The sequence below is a fragment of the Pogona vitticeps genome, chromosome 2 (assembly GCF_051106095.1).
Source record: "Pogona vitticeps strain Pit_001003342236 chromosome 2, PviZW2.1, whole genome shotgun sequence".
NCBI lineage: Eukaryota > Metazoa > Chordata > Lepidosauria > Squamata > Agamidae > Pogona > Pogona vitticeps.
This window is the reverse complement of record NC_135784.1, coordinates 111,357,643-111,375,067: the sequence shown is the minus strand read 5'-3', so window position 1 is coordinate 111,375,067 and position 17,425 is coordinate 111,357,643. Positions and strand designations below refer to the sequence as shown.

The 17,425-nt window shown below is 43.7% G+C and overlaps 1 protein-coding gene across 1 annotated transcript; it reads right to left on the bottom strand.

Moving 5' to 3' along the window:
- Positions 1-13,996: 13,996 nt before the first annotated feature.
- On the bottom strand, positions 13,997-17,384 carry DUSP1 (dual specificity phosphatase 1). Its single transcript, XM_020806869.3, has 4 exons — positions 16,688-17,384; positions 16,162-16,310; positions 15,691-15,910; positions 13,997-15,126 (listed from the first exon to the last, which is right to left on the bottom strand). The coding sequence occupies exons 1-4, from the start codon at positions 17,055-17,057 to the stop codon at positions 14,756-14,758; spliced, it is 1,110 nt and encodes a 369-aa protein (XP_020662528.1). The 5' UTR covers positions 17,058-17,384; the 3' UTR covers positions 13,997-14,755.
- Positions 17,385-17,425: the final 41 nt, after the last annotated feature.

Sequence of the window (17,425 nt, the reverse complement as noted above, 5' to 3'; positions counted from 1 at the left end):
CTGATGACACGATGCACCACACCCCCTGATAATCCCGCCCAGCGGCCTCATGTAGGTATTAAACAGCATTGGGGAGATAATCGACTCCTGTGGAACCCCACAATTGAGACTCCATGGGGCCGAGACACTCTCCCCAAGCTGTACTCTCTGGGGACGTCCCCCAAGAAGGAACGGAGCCAGGCAAACGCCTGGCCACCAATTCCCAACTCAGAGAGCCTCCCCAGGAGGATACCATGGTCGACAGTATCAAAGGCTGCCGAGATGTCGAGGAGGACCAACAGAGATGTTTTACCCATCAGCCTCCCTCAACAGGTCATCATACAGTGCGACCAATGCCGTCTCTGTACCGTGGCGCGGCCTGAAGCCCGACTGAAATGGATTCAGGGCATCTGTTTCATCCAAGTGCGCCTGGAGCTGGTCGGCCACCATCCTCTCAACCACTTTGCTCATGAATGAAACATTGGCAATGGGCCTATAGTTGCCAGTTTCGTCCGCTGCCAAACTAGGTTTCTTCCTAATGGGCCTAATGAGTGTCTCCTTGAGGGCAGGTGGAAACCTGCCCTCAAGTAAAGTCCTCCCCCCCCCCCCCATTTCAAGTTCTGAGGCTCTCTTGGCTCCCTGTTGTCCCGGAGAAATCCTTTGGGAGTCTTGGAATGGAAGGAGCCTTTAGGAGTCAAAAATTACCACCGAGTTGCTACTGTTGGGATCAGGACCATGGAGTGGCAATTTCACAGTGAATTTTGGCTATTAAAGGCTTCTCCCTCCTGGAGCTCCCAAAGGTTTCCCTAGGGAAAACAGGAGCCCTAGGAAGCCTCAGAACCTGAAATGTGGGGATAGGAAACTTTCAATTAATTTAAATTAAATTTTGTCGACAACAGGATGGTGGCCAATATGATCTTATTCCACCCCCATAAATTTATATCAATAGGACTGTGGCCAATATCAAATTAGAAAATCACATGAAAGTGATGCAATTTTAAAATGAAGCAAGTTATAATAAAGTATAATAATATGCAGAGTGATGCAATGGAATAAAATATACTCCTGCTTTAAAATGGAGCAGCCACAATTAATAGCTAGGGAAAACACTTATCGCTAAAGCTTTCTTTAATGGAGCTTCAGAGAGAGCAAATCTTGCTTGCTGTATGTACTGCAAGATCCCAACATGAGGATTTTCTCTCTATATATATATATTATGTGTACCAGCTGCTCTTTATACTGGTGGGTAATTAAGGACTGTTCCATTCCAGGGCCTTCAAATATTTTTGTAAGCAGCACCTGACCTTAAATTTTATTTGAGTACTCCTGTTTTACTTAAAAAGGCAATAGATTTGCTGTGAAGACAAAATTTATGAGATATCTTACTACCAAGAAAATAATGTAGTGGTATGTTTCTCTTATAATGCCTGAATCTGTTGGAGTTGTTCACATTTACTTTCACATTTCACTTGAGTAGCAAGAGAAATCAACAGTTCAAGACCAATCCATTCATAATGCTGCATGTTGGTGGATTAATTCTTATTTCAAACCTTTCAAACATTTCACGGGCAGTCAGAATTAAGCTAAAAATAAGTCTTATGTGCAAATACAAGAGCTAGCTATTTACTGCAAGCCATTACTCCAGTACTTTGGCCATCTCATGAGAAGAGAAGGCTCCCTGGAAAAGATGCTGATGTTAGGAAAGTGTGAAGGCATAGGAGAAGGGGACGACAGAGGACGAGATGGTTGGACAGTGTCACTGAAGCAACCAAGATGAATTTGACCCAACTCCGGGAGGCACTGGAAGACAGGAGGGCCTGGCATGCTCTGGTCCATGGGGTTATGAAGAGTCGATCACGACTAAATGACTAAACAACAATTACTGCACTCAATAAGCCACAGATCATTCATCAGTAATCAATGGAAAAAAATTCCTCTGGTTTTGTAAGACCTAATTCTTGTCTAAAGGAACAGATGAATGAGAGAGAAAATGGCTATCAGTCATGTGCCCAGACTGATCATTTAGCTAGAAGTGCCCCACACTTCAGATATTTCCCTAGATTTTATTTCAAGAGCTTACAGTAATATGTTGGATTGAAACCACAGCTGCCATCTCCAAATATTCATAACTATAAGTCAGTCCCACTTGGTCTTCAAACTCCAATGCCAGTTATGACATTTTAAACTTTTTAAGAATTATTTTGTTTCCTATTAATAATGATGATCATGTGCTGTCAAGTCAATTTTGACTTATGGCGAGCCTTTTTCAGGATTTTCTAAGATTCTTCTGGGTAGAGAATACTCAGAAGTTGTTTACCATTCACTTTTTCTGGGGGCACCCAAGGATTTTGGAACTTGCCCAATAGCCCATACAGGTTGGTTCTACTTGTAGGAGGCATAATGGGGAACTGAATTCCCAGCCTGTAAACCACTAAGCTGTCCAACCAGCTTTGTTTCTTATTAGCATTTGTTAAGCAGTTCTTGAATCAGAAGGCTGTAACAAGAATGTGTAGCCTGTATAATTAAAATTGTAAACCGCCCGGAGAGTGCTTGTAGCGCTATGGGGCGGTATATAAGTCCAATAAATAAATAAATAAATAAATAAATAAATAAATAAATGCTACCAAATCTTACACAACCATACACTCAGAGATTCTCCACATACTCTGCTTTCTGAGGTGCACTTTTGCCCTACAAAAAAGGTCACCTAACCCAAAAGCAGAAATCAACTCAAAGTTTATTTAAACATGGATGATGGGACAATATCTCCCACTGTACTTGACAGAGGCTGGTGTGTTTAGGACATGCAGTGCAGGTCATGTGGGCACACAGAATTTTCTCAGCTCCCATGAGTGTTTGCTACCTGAGGCAACTGCTCCACTGTCTAATGGCTGATGATGACATCCCAGCAGGACCGATAGTCTCACTCAGGACAAAGACTCTCCCAATAATATTATGCACAACTGCTCTGTGGTCCTAATTCTGACCCTCCATCTTGCTGTCACAGCTTGTTCACCTGTGTTTGATGAGTGAGCAAATGAGAAGAATGAGGAGGAAGGGCAGCAGCCTCTGGTCACTCCAGGGCATTCTCTGGGCAGCTGAACTGGACCCAGTGAACTGGACCCAGAGAGGAAAGGCAAATGGATAGATGAGGTGGGAGGGTGACAGTATGAAGCAGGAGAGAGTGCATTGATAGCATGCAGGTGTGCACTAAATCTGGATTTGGCACCGGCTGCCTTGTCTTCACCGCCAGCTGACTCTCCATACATAGACTAGAGCAGCTATAGGTATGGTCTTGCTGTTATTTTTGGACAGAAACATCCACAAATCCTTCATCACTGGTTATGTGGGCTAGTAAGGTTGTCAGACCCCAGGAAACCAGCATAACCTCTTTAGATACCCTGGCAGGAGACAATTTTCAGGGCAAGCAATGCTGGATGAGGAGAAAATATGATTTTGGTATGTGAGGTAGCCTTGAAGCACAGGTATAAGTCCTAATTTTCGGTGTGCCCTCTTAATTCCTCTAGTGGTGCCTGACCTCAGATAAAATTTTGAAGAGTTTTCTCTAGCGCTATCCTTTGAACTTGTTTTGTAAGTGTAGGGGTCCATTGGTCAAATGGCTCTCAATGTTCAAATAAAGTCACTTCTTCGTGGAGCTTTATTTCAGAATTAAAGAAATTCAGAGCACACCAATACAGAGCTGCATAGGCTACAAACTGCTGAAAGGATAGTTTTTACCCATTTCTGTTATTACAGAAGCTTTTGAATACACAGCCTGGCAAAGCTTTGAAAAGTTAACATTCTTGAAGAACGACTGCCAGAATATGCCAGCTAGCATGGCCTGTGGTAGTTGCAACTCTAAAAAAGAACTTTTGCCTGGGAATAACAGAAAATACGTATATTCATGTAGAAGGATGCACTTGTCTAGAAAAGAAGAGGACATAAATGATTTCAGGAATGCACCAGTTCCCTAGATGTCCATTTAGACCAGCTTCTCCAGAAATTACCAGCCCAGTTATTTCCCTCTTTCCAAAACTTATCTCAAGACTTTTCCTCTCTAGCTTGTTTGAAACGAAAACAAAAACATTTCCATAGCCTCCAGGAAGATCATTTCATACCAGAAATAGAACAAATTAATTGAGATACAGCCCAGGCCAACCTAAAATAACTCAATGTGTAACCCTCGGTGCCATGTGTCTGGTCTGATGCCTGCAACAGATGGATGGCACTGTCTTCCAGTGCGTGGGTCTGTCACATACACAATGCCATAAATGACCAGAGTGTTCTCCATTGCTCTAATTGGCCCATGGTACATGGACAGGGAGGAAGTGATCTTTAACGCTGCCAACTTGGCTCATATTTCTTTGCCCCTTCTTTTCTAATCCACTCACCAACACCCTCCATGAAAACGGCTCATATTCCACTTCACATTCTAAGAGCTTATGGAATGCATTAGTCCTGGCTAAAAGTATAACAAATTCAGATGTATAATCCTGACGTCAGCCATCCCTGGAGTTTGGAAGAGAAGCTATAAACAGAGGGATGAAAGGAAGTTATAAAGACCATCTGTTTTGGCTTCCTGGCACACATATTAGACACGGACAGATACAAAAAGTGGTGAAGGAGGCTGGGTTTGTTTCTCTGCCAAGGTGGCCACTGTTGCTGGAGAGGAGTAGAGAAAATGTTGCAAAGTAATGAAGGGATCTTATTCTTGCGATAAAATTTTGCTCCCGTCTTCCTGGTTCTCTTTTTTATTGATGGCAAGGTATGGAAACTGTAGTTTGATTATATCCCTCAGTTCTACTCTCCACTCCATCAATTTCTTAGAGAATAAATTGATGGGACTGTGAATGATGTTATGTTAGGAATAAGATTATTATGTTATTTACAGCCATTATTGGGGGGAGAGCTTTAGAATTTTTTTGTTTTTGTTTTGTTTTTTTGCCAAAAACAGTTTAAGGCTGTCCCTAATTATTTTATAGATCCTGTCTGGAGACAGGAGCCTTTTGCAACTTCTTCACCATTTGACACAGCTTCTGACAGCTCAGTGTCTTTGGGGACAAGCAGACCAACCATGCAGACATTTGTCCAGCTGAGCTCTCCCATTTGGTTTCATGTACAGTATAGAAGCATAAAACATGGGCAAGTTACCAAAAAGGCACTTCAGCCTTGGTATCTGGCAGACTTTGCATCCAAAAAGCCACACACACCTGCATCTGAGGGAAAGACATATGTTTACAATCAGTTTACAAGCAACATTTCAGTGTACAGTTAGTTATATACAACAGTGTTTGGTATATAGTTCGCTTTGTGTCTCTTGAGTCACATTCCAACATCCATGGTGCAGTGATACTTTTTTTTGGCCAGATCACTCACCCGGCCAATCACCCACACATACATACGTGCAGGCAGCATGCAAGTTTGAGATTATTATCTCTTTCTCAAGAAAGATATTACAAAAATACATGGGCAGGAGGAGAAGGTTGTCAAGGCTGGATCTTAATTCACTTGTCTGCAAAATGTTTCAGAGCAAGGCATTGTGAGATGGATGCTATGCCAGCCCAGGCTGCCTCCCGGGCCACTTTTTCCACATGGCACACTGCTTTGAGCATTTGGCCCTGGCCAGTTTTGTGAAGAGTAGTGCCAACTGCTTCCTGTGGCATGTATTGGTCTCCATACACCTTGTCAGGGGAGGCTAACCTAGTATTTGTAGTGGTTGGTGGGGAGCAAGGTAAGCAGTCCATTGGGGCTAGAGCCAAGGGTATACAGTGCTGCTTCCTACATCTCCCTGCCCTGCTCCAGATTCTGAGGATGGGTCTTCAGAACAGCCCTGACTCTCAAGACTCTGGTAAGGAGGCAGGCAGGAATGGGCTGGCTATTCACAATCTGAGGCAGAAGTGGGGCAGTGCCTCATTTGGCTCAATAGACCAGCTGCCACTGGAGCCTAGTGCAAGAGAGGCCAGGTGATGGTACTGAGGCAGGAGCATTTTGTTGGAGTTTTATTTACAACCTTGCATGTTGTCGGTGTTTGTGTGACTGGGAGAGATGTTTCTGGGCTGGGGTGATTATCTATTTGTCCAGCACTAACCAATCATTCCTTCCAGCCTTTGATTTCAAAGAGAGTCCCACCTCCCTGCTGAGTGTTCTTTTCCCTCTCTTTCATTTGTCAGAAGTTGTTTGCTGTTGACCTGTTCAGTTGGTTGCTAAGTATGTGTGCAGAAAGAAAGCAGTATACATAAGTCTGTAATTTCAAACAGCTATAAGTAATGTTTTTATTTGTTTTTCTACAAATGTCTAAGAGTGAGTTATTGAGAAGTGCCAGTTAATGAGAAAAGGGTGGACTCTGGGGAACTTGTAGCTATTCTCCTCTGTGACTCTCTGTACTTCTACTGCATAGGAAAAGGGACTTTTACTAGAATTTCAAAACTCTAGAACATATTTCCCTTTCCTCCTAAGATGACAAAAGTCTTTAAGCTACCAGCAAAAATGGCATTCACTTCTGCTGCTCTGGTGCTGAACATATTTAATTGGCAATAAGCACCATTTTATTTATTTATTTGTTTGTTTATTTATTTATTTATTTATTTATTTATTTATTTATTTATTTATTTATTTATTTATTTATTCAATTTATATGCTGCCCACTCCACCCAGAGGTCTCTGGGCGGCTTACAATAATTAAAATTCAATACAACAAAATGATTAAAATACAATTAAAATACAATTAAAATTTTGTTAGAGTCAAAATCCCAGTACCAAGAAGAAGGAAGGATGCTGCAATGAGCTGCGTTTTTCCTGGGGCCCTGGCATGTCCACAACAGAGTAAATGCTGATGCTGTGCCTGTTGGCTCTTGTATCCATCACCTGACACCCAAAGATGGTCAACTGAAGAGATCCCTGCATTACTGGGCCCTGGATTTTGGCTCTGAAACCCAGCCATTGTGGCACAATTTAGGATTAGTCCTTCACAGAAGTATGTGACTCGTTACAGATACTGCACATGGAAGATGCTGCTGTCCTTTCAAGTTTGTTTGTTTGTTTTGTCTCCCATTGTGGCATTCGCCCCTCGTCCCCCTGCTGACCCTCCAAATACAGAGAACACAAAGGCAAACTTAATACTCCTTTTTACCCGCTGCCACCAGTTGATCATTAAATCAACATTAATTATGGAAGAATGAAGATGCAGGTCCAAACTTCACAGTCTTTTAAATAAAACTTGTTTACTGATTACAGATGTTTGATTATTTATCATAGGTAACTTCTACAGGTTTATTGATCATCAATCTCAACCTTCTACTTGTTATATAGTTTTTATTCACTCTTCACTCTAATCACACCTCAGATCTCCAAAATACCACACTATCTCTCCACTCTAATCTCTCCTCTTTCACTCTGACTCACTGACTCACTCTCTCTGACTCCGCCTCTTTATTACATATCTCTTGGCTCCGCCTCTTAGCAACACCAGCCTGCAACATGAATATGCATGACTACTTAACATAACAAGGGTGAACGCTACACCCATCAATAACCATCCTCACAGCAAAATCTAGGGGGGAAAACACGTCTCTCCTTTTTCAACAGAATAGCTTGGGACAGAAATCTTTTATTCTACATCTTCATCATACTCATTTATTCCAAAACAAGTCATCTAGAATGGATCTGTTGAAATCAGCGGAATTTAAGTTGGCTGTAACAATGAAAAAACTATTGATTCCAATGGGCCTACTCTAGGTGGACTAAAAGTGGATTTAGTCCACTTAGTGGCCATTTCTTATGTCCCTACTGCTCAACAAGGTGTCACTCTGAAGACCATGAAATGCAAGTGGTAGGGTCTGCTATGTAACAGCAGTAATGATGACAATGATAAGGTGCCTTCAAGCTGATTCTGACTTATGGTGACCCTTGGCAAGGTTTTCTAGGTCTAGAGAGTATTTAGAAGTGGTTCATCATTCCCTTCTTCTGGGGCTATGTAGCTTGCTGAGATTTAGGTTATTACATATGCTTACTTTGGATTAAATTCCACTACGTTTAATCTTGAAACTTAATACCGTCTAAGTGAGCACAGAATTACAGCTATTCACACCGATTTGGGAATAAGGCCTATTGAACTCAAGAGAATTTGTTTCAGTAAAAATGCACACTGCATTGAAAAATCTGTCTGTTCTTAAAGTAGCATAGCACTCATTCTTGTTTGCTGCAAGCAAGAGGTAGCACCAGCCTCCTGCTCTGAACATGGATAATCAATAAGGTGAATGGCTACTTGAAAGCAAATCTTTGTACTGGGTTAGAAAGATGTGATTGTGCACACACGCAACGGGAACTGGTTGATAGCAGTACCCACAGTTTTAATCATACCTGGAGAATGGGGGGGGTTTAAGGATTACAGCCCCAGTACCCCAAGCTCTTGCTGACTATGGGATTCTTGGAAATGTACTCCCCCTAAATAGTATTTCTAAGGTTTTGATTACGTTTGTCTTAACAGTATTTCTTTTTCAGCTGCCTATCAAGAAGGGAAGTTCTTCACTTTTCAGTTCCTCATTTTCCAGAAAATACATGCATGCTTATCAGCTATCACTTCATCTGGAAAATCCCACAATGAATTAAAGCACTTATTGTATTGTTTTTACTTTTGATGGGGATTTCTACCCAACCATTATTTCCTGGGCTCATTAGTCTTTATAGAAATACATCTGGCTGCCTCTTATAGTCTGGTCTGTCTAGCCTGAATTGCTTCTCTAGCTGACAGAACATCCCCAGCGCAAGAGTCCGTCTGATGGGTGATGAGACTCAGCATGGAACCAGTTCAAGTAAATACTCTGCTTGCCCCTCCTGTGTCCTATACAGCAGTGGTCCCCAACCTCGGGCCTCTGGATGTTCTTGGACTTCAACTCCCAAAAATCTTGGCCAGCAGAGGTGGTGGTGAAGGCTTCTGGGAGTTGTAGTCCAAGAACATTTGGAGGCCCAAGGTTGGGGACCACTGCTATACAGTACCTCTAAAACCATGCCAAACTGGGGGGAAAGGATGTTACTAACCTAGTAGGTCTCACTCACTGTGATATTATTTGACTTTCCAGCAATTATTTCCATGTCATATAGGGTGACTTCAGGCACTATATTAGGTTGATTCTGTGTGACTTAACCTCTCCCTCTCTCCCAGTCCCCACCTCCTCTTTCTTATTCTTCTTCTCCTCCTCCTCTCTGTTTCTCTCTCTGAGCCTGGCGTATGCCATATGTTGATATTTGTTTGTTGTACTTTCTAGGTAATCATACATAGTAATGTGTTCTGCATCATGAACTGGTAATGCATTTGTGTGTGTACTTAAATCATTTCTCGCTCATTTACCTTCAGTTTGCACTTTTTTCTAGCCTTCCCTGCCCCACCAATGATTACAATACTTATTGTTAAGTGTGTATGTATTTGTAGCATTGCATAGCAACGAGATAATCCAGCAGTAAGTTCCTGTCAACACTAAGCAGGCCTTTTTCGCCACTTCTTACTGACAAACTCTTTTGTCAGCAACAGGAAGTGATGTTACTGCCTTCCTCACAAAAGGGAAACTCCTAGTGGTTTCCATGGGGATATAGGCAACTCTGCAATTAGAGTTATATAATCTTAAAGTTATACACACAAGCTTGTGGGGAAATGAGGGAATTATAGAAAGCGTGAATGCTGAGATTTTGCTTAGTACTCCAGTCAAAAAGATACTTAAATAAACAACAGATTTAGTATTGGTGCAGAAATTTAGGTAAAATGAAGTGTTTTGTTATTGCAAGAAAACTCTGTGTGTGTGTGTGTGTGTGTGTGTGTGTGTGTGTGTGTGTGTGTGTGTGTGTGTGTGTGTGTGTGTGGTGCATGCATGCGCAGGCATGCATATATACAGTTTTTAGCAGACAGGCTATGGACCATCTATAGTTAAGAAGAAAAAGGTCTTTGCTCAAAATAACCTTCACTGGCTCCTTGTAATAAATCACTGAACGTAATGTAACTGAAACCCCATCAAAAAATAACAGCACAACCGTGTACCTCCAATAATATGAACTGTAACCAGCTGGAAGAAGGGCTTCTTGACTAAGGACGTTGATTCTGTCCCCAGCTGTTCTTTGGTGCCCCTCAGTCAGGTCCTTCCTTGAAAGACAATGTTTATTGGATGCTGCGTTTTGAGCTCCCTTGTTCTTTGAAATAAGCAGGGACAAGTTTTTGCAGCTTGTCAGAGAAAGGAACGCCATTGGAAATTCAATTAAAAGGGAGCTTTTAAAAAAATATCAGACATACAGTTAGGGTTTGCCAAGACCGTATTTTTCCACTGAGTGAGCTTTGGTTTAAAGGTGGAACTTCATAGCACTGCCTGCACCGCAAGCACAAATAGGTTACATAAGAAACATAGGGGAAGGGCTAGATTACAGAAGAGAACGTGATCTTGAAAGAATAAACTCTATGGTAAACTGTTATTTTTCCATCCTTCCTTTTTTATGCTCTACTTTTTAAACTTATTTTCCCAGCTTCTACAAGTAGGCCCAGCCTGTGGGGCGTTGGGCAAGCTGCACAGTCCCAGGGCACCCACAAAAGAAGGGAATAGTAAACCTCTTCTGAAATGTTCTTTACCTGGGAAATCCTGAAAAGGGTTGCCATAAGTCAAAACTGACCTGATGGCCCATGATTATTATTATCATCTTCCATTAAGAGAAAGAGAAAATGAAAAGTATTGAAAAGCAAACAAAGTATTAAGATGTACAGTTGTGAAAAAAACAGCAAAGCATATTGACCAACAGCCTGTTGCAGAAACACAGAGCAGTTGTGTGACCATCCTCCTTACTCCAGCTGGCTCTCCTTCACACAGCTAGTTACGCAACCGGTCTCAGAATCAGTGTGAGAATGAGCATGCAAGGGGAAACCTGCTGGAATGGAGAGAACCTTTCTGCACCATGTTCCTGCAGTGTGATACTGGACACTAAAAACATCACAATTAATACGAATGTTTTCCAGGAAAAAATGTTTTCAAGCATCATCTAAAAAATGGAAGAGTAGAAAGTATGTAGGATCTCCCCAGGGAACGAGCTCTGTAACTGTGGTGTTGTCAGTGAGAAATTCAATGTCAATGTTCATTAATTGGATCCTTGCTAATGTGGATCAGACAATAGGACCTTGAATGCTGGTCTTAGAGGCAAGGCACGTTCAGATGAAGGCAACCTTTAAAGCTCATAGACCCGGATATTAAAATGTTCATTTGAGCTCAGAAACCAAGTGTTGATCAATACAATTGTTGTAAGACAGATGTTCTATCATTCAGCTGTATTTTTACGATATATTTTGGTGGCCATAGTCTATACCAGTGGTTCTTAACCTTTGTTACTCAGATGTTTTTGAACTGCAACTCCCAGAAACCCCAGCCAGCACAGTTGGTGGTGAAGGCTTCTGGGAGTTGCAGTCCAAAACTCCTGAGTAACCCAAGGTTAAGAACCACTGGTCTATACCACTGATTCCCAACCCTGGTTCCTCAGATGTTCTTCAACTAAAATTCCCAGATGTCTTCACCAGTAGCTGTACTGACCAGGATTTCTGGGAGTTATAGTCCAAAAACATCTGAGAACTCAGGTTTGGGTACCACTGGTCTATAGTAATTCTAGTTCTCAAACAGTGCTGCTTATAAACTGCCTCATAGTACTTAAAGCTCTCTCTGGGTAGTTTATAACTTAATTATACAGGATACATATTGCAGCTGCCCTCAGTAAGCTAGGTACAAAATTTACCAGCCTCAAAAGGATGGAAGTAGCTACCTGATCCTGGGATTGAACTCAGGTTGTGAGAAGGGTCTTCACTGCGGTACTGCAGTTTAACCACTGCACCATGAGGCTCCAATGTCCAGCACTGTCATATGTCTACTCTCCCTTCTTCAGATTTTCTATCCTGCACTTCTTCAAGTATTATTGTTAAGCCTGCCTCCTCTAAGGTTACATGGGGATTTGAGCCCAAGGCTTTGCAAGCTAAATTGACCACATTACCAAGTCTCGACATGGGAAAAGGAAAGTTAACATGGATATATGATGTCCAAATGCTCACATACATAGTAAATGTTAGGGAATATTATTTTGCTCTGCTCTACCCTCCCACATTTTCTTGTAGTACTGTCAGGCATCAGCTTTTATTAATGTTTTTTGTCCTGTGCAAATGAGATTCTTCACCTTGATTTCATGACTAGCGGCTTCCATATGAAGTCACTGCCATGTATACATCTCCCAGCTGCACCTGTGCAAGCATGTCTGAAATGGCTTGCAAGGGGGAAGGGGGAAAAAAGATTTTGAAGTCCTAAAGTGAAAAACAGCAACTTAAACATTTTGTGTTCTTTTTGTTATAGCTTACAGGATTTATTACCCCAAATAGGAATGAAAAAGGCGTGTCTCATGTAACAAATGTTGCCAGAGGATATGGGTGGATAATCTGCAGCACCCGTTTTTCCCATGACAAGGGTGCTCACCTCAACTTTCAAATTGGGTGAGACTGGGTCCCAGAGTAGCTACATTCCGGCTGTCTGATCTTGACAAAACTACTGTAGCTCCAGAAAAGGAGAGTGGTCAAGGAGACTAAAATAGCCAGAAGACAAGGGTATCTGGACCCATGATAAAGATGCAAAAGGTCATTCCAACTAAAGCTACATTGTCTACAATGCTGTGCCAATAAGCATACAGAATTCTTCTGATTTATAAGTGCTTCTCTCCAATGGCATCAAGTAGACCCCACAATGAGTCCACATTATATTATCCTGTATATGCTAAATTGGTTCAATGACTTATTTTTAATATTAAAAATTATTGGAGGGCACATTACTTTCAGCAATAAAACTTCAGGGACTTTTAGACAAATCAGTCACTTACCATATTATCTGTGAAATGGGAGCAGCAATATTGACTTGCCTCATGTGGATGGGAGATTATGATGAGCCAAGCCAGCTCCCCCTCTGATGCTTCCTGTGCCCTAACCCAGAATTACACAGCACTGTGACTGTTTGCAGGGGCAAATGGAAGCAGGGAGGAAGCATTGGGCAGGGCTCCTGATAAGGTCCTCACACAGCAGCACATCTGACCTCATGTGTTTCTATGGCCCAGCATTCATGCAGGTCTCTGTCAACTCTTCCTGCTCAGTTCATTAGAACTACAGCCTCATTTTGAGAAGAGGAAATGAAGTCCTACTGCACAGCTCAGCACACCCCTACCTTAAATAGGACTTGTTGAAAGAAGGAGCCATAGATCCTTAGAGTTTTGCTTGATGGCCCAAAGCCATTGTTACTTCTCTCCAGTGACCAAGAAAGCACCCAATTGCCAACGTACACATTTCAGATCCGTAGTGGGTGAGCCAATGGGAACTGGATCCTCTTTTCTCATGTACAGCAGAAGACGACAATTCATAGACATCCAGCTGTTATTGGGCTGCAAGTCTCATTGGTATGCTTTTGTACAATGTGTTGGAACCTTACTCTAGAACTGTCCTGAAGCAGCAAAAAACTGAATACCCAGTGCTACACTCAAAGCAGCTTTCTTTCGCTCTCAATAACTTTCATCATTTCCCAGTGTATTAGCTGAAATGGAATCATTTCCCAATGTACTAGCTGAACTACTTACCACTCCTAGTGGTAAGCAGTATTGGTGCTTGGCAGTTATATATCCCTCTCTCTCAATCTCTGTCTCTCTCACACACACACAGATGCTACAAGTGACAGCACTGATCATGTGCTTTGAATGCCACTCAGCATACTGGGTATGTGTTCTCCTCCTCACTTTCTTAAGTCATATGCAGCATGCAGGGTGGGGAGAGGATATTATTTCTGCTCCTCACTGAATTGTGGCACATGGCTTTCTATTGGGGGCTATGTAGGTACCCAGACTCCTAGCAGCCCAAAAGACATGGATAGCTGTGAGCAACCTGTTAGCTAACATGCAGATTCCTGCTTCTGCAATCTGCCATTCCTATAGTAGCTTGCTGTTTTCAGCACATCCGCAGTGAATCTTTAAATAATGAATATTTTTCTTCAATAGAAATGTCATAATTTATTTGGCTGGTATAAAAAAGGCATAATCATAACAAAACCAATGTCTTCTTTCATAAGAAGAAATATATTATTTCACATCATAAATAAAATCTGCAAACATAACAACCGGTGGCAACCAAAAGACACAAACACTCCTTTGTGCTTTCAATGTCAGTGCTTCAGAAACAGTCTTAAGTTGTATTTACAGGTTTACAGTACCCAAAAAAGTAAAATACTGAGGTATATTGGTTTCTTAAAAAAAAAAAAAGATGAAACTTCAGACTTCAAAAGGCAAAACACACAATGCAATTACAACACTTAAAAAATAAATAAATACCAGGACTTCCTTGTACAAGGGGACAGTGTTACTGGAGCCTAGTTCACCCAGGCACTAAGAATACTGCCAGATTTGCTACCAGAAGACTGACAGACAGAAAATCATATCACGAATATTTCAGGAGTAGAAAGCAAGGTCCTGTGTGCTTTGTCTCCTTTGTAGGCAATCCAAACATTGGTCCAGAGGGGGTGGGTGAGGGCAGGGTGGGGAATACATCTCACAGCAAGATCATTTAGCAGAAAGAACCTTGCTTTCTGGAGACAGAGATGCTGATCCGTGCTGGTAATTCTGTATTGCTCTGTAGATACAGTGAGAGGAGACTCACACAAGCTCATAGACCCGCCCCCAAAGTTATTGCACATTTCAGGTAACAGCAAGATGGTCTTTGTGCAGAGAGCCAGCTTGCACACACCTTTCAGCAGCTCGGAGAGGTGGTGATGGGGCTCTGAAGGTAGCTTAATGCACTGGAAGAAGGGTGGACGGGGATGGAGACTGGGAAGTTGAAGACTGTCGTAGTAGAAGTTCCTCTGTCCAAGGCAGACATGGCTGGGCTTCCAGCCTCTGCCGAGCAATTTGGAGCAAGGACCTGGGACTCGAACTGCAGCAACTGCCCCATGAAACTGAAGTTGGGAGAGATGATGCTTCTCCTTTGCTTTACAAACTCAAAAGCTTCATCCAGTTTGACTCGATTGGTCCTCATAAGGTAAGCAAGGCAGATAGTTGCAGAGCGGGAGATGCCAGCCTGGCAGTGAACAAACACTCGCCCACCGTCATTTTTCACAGAGTCTGAAATAATGAGCAGAATATCAAGATTAGCCAACCCTTCTTTGCAAGGTTTCCCAGAACATACTTTTTCACTCCCTGCACTCAAGGGGCAAATTCTCTTCACTACCCAAAAAGCAGCCCTGTCACCTGGCTTGCAAGGAAGATTACCGTTCAAAGGAAGGCTGAAAGTCAGCTTTGGATACTCCATTTCAATCTGAAAGTGTGTAATAACCTGCTCTCATTAGCCAGCGATTCTTGCTGGGGAAAGCCAGGATTTGCTTTCAGGATACAAATCCTTTTAGAAAACACTGCCAGTGGGAGACTGGCTCAGATATCTAGACAGATGTTTGCAACAACCTGGCTATCATATTCAAGAACTCTTTCTTTTTAAAAAGCTTTGATTATTCCTGGCATTTCATGAGCCTTGTCCTTGCAAGGGAGCAGAAGCGTCGTTCCAGGTATAGATTTATGTCAGACTGTGCTCTTTTAATCACTAAGGAAATCGCTAGCTGGAGGTGCTGGCTTCTGATGATACTGGCAACTCATGACTTCACCTAGTATCCTGCACAGAGAAAACTCGTTTACCTATGAAATCGATGGCTTCGTTAAACCAGCAGCTGATGTCAGCTTTGTGGTTGTCCTCCACAGGGATGCTTTTGTACTGGTAGTGCCCTTCAAAATGGTTTGGGCAGTTGGCAGAAACGTTGATCAAGGCCGTGATCCCCAAAGCATCCAGCATATCTTTCCTGGAAGCATGATAGGCACTGCCTAGATACAGGAAAGGCAGGATTTCCACCGGACCACCCTAAAATAGAGGAGAGAGGAACACGATCTGTTAATCCCCCTGCAAAAATAGCTTCCTTCCCCCACAGCCTCCATAGGACTCCTGTCTACTACACCAAAACATTCTTAAAACAGCGTGGCTGTTCAACATTTTATATACATCTGCCTCCCCCCCCCCCCGCCACCGCGGCCATTTCAGATGCCCAGTTTGAAGATTAGCCAGCTAGGTAGGGAATAAATATTTTTTAAGCTTCTGGATGTTTTTCAACTGACCTGATCATAGAGAGGAGTCCCACAGGAGCTGCAGCTTGAATCTGCACTGCCAGGCATGTTGTTGGTGCTGAGTGGCAGAGTCAGGCCCTTTGGAGCAGAGGGCTTTGTGCACAGCTCAGGATAGATGGAAGAGAAGGCATCATATCCTCCTGGAAAAAAAGAAGTGGAATAGTTAATATTTTAAAGAGAAACAAAAAGCGGGGTTGGGGGAGGCCTGTTTCCAAAGACAGCTGGAATGGCGGATGGGGGAAACTCCCTAAGGTCCCCAGATCACCAGCCCCACAGATTACCAGCTCGCCCCTTTCCTTGGTGAAATTCAGATCAGCAGTAATCCTTCAAGCCCCGAAAACGGCCCAGGGGGTTAAATCTGTGCCCCTGGTTTTTTGCTCTTTCTCCTTCCCCCTTTTTTCCAAGACCTCTGAGGGGCTTTTTGTCTGAAGAGCTAAATCTAACCCCCCCCCGGGGGGAGGAAAGGAGGGTTGAGGGGGCCACGGGCGGCACCGGGCTCCCCAGGGCTGACACTCACCCTTGAGGAAGCAGATGCGGGTGTCGCGGGCTTCCCGGCAGAGGGTGTTGAGAGCCAGCAGGAGGGTGCTGTCCCGCTTGGGCGCCTCGAGGTCCGGGCTGCGCTCGTCCAGCAGCACCACGGCTTGGTACCTGCCCTGGTGGAGGCGGGCGCGCACCTCCTCGTTGGGCAGGATGTGCTCCAAGCCCATGGCCCCCTTGGCCCTCCGCCGGACGATGGTGCTCAGGCGGACGTTGCAGGCGCCGCCGATGTGCGAGGAGTTGAAGGAGAAGAAGGAGCGGCAGTCCAGCACCAGGCAGGGCAAGGCGCCGTCCGTCAGCAGCTGGCGCAGCGCCTCGCAGTCCAGGGCGCACACCTGCATGTTGACCATCGCTCCGGGCAGGCCCAAGGTCACCGGCACCTCGCCTGGCTGTCCGCCTTCTGCGGGCTCCGCTTTGTGGACGGCTCTCGGCGGGAAGCTCGTCTTGGCTTGGGCGCTTTGCAAAACTCGGGCGCCCCTCTCCGCGTCCTGTCTCCCGCCCGTCGTCTTTGTGCCAAAAAGGTCTCTTTGTTGCTTATTCCCCGTTTCTGTGCCCCAAGAGGGTGGCGGGCGGGAGCGGCAGCTGTTTGCGTGGACTTTGGTCGCCTTCTCGTCCAACGTTGGCAGTCTCGTGATTGCGCTTCGTGTTGCTTCGCTGCTGCTGCCGCCGTTTACTTGCCGGCGGAGCGGCGCAACCTGCTCTTATATAGTCTCTCAGC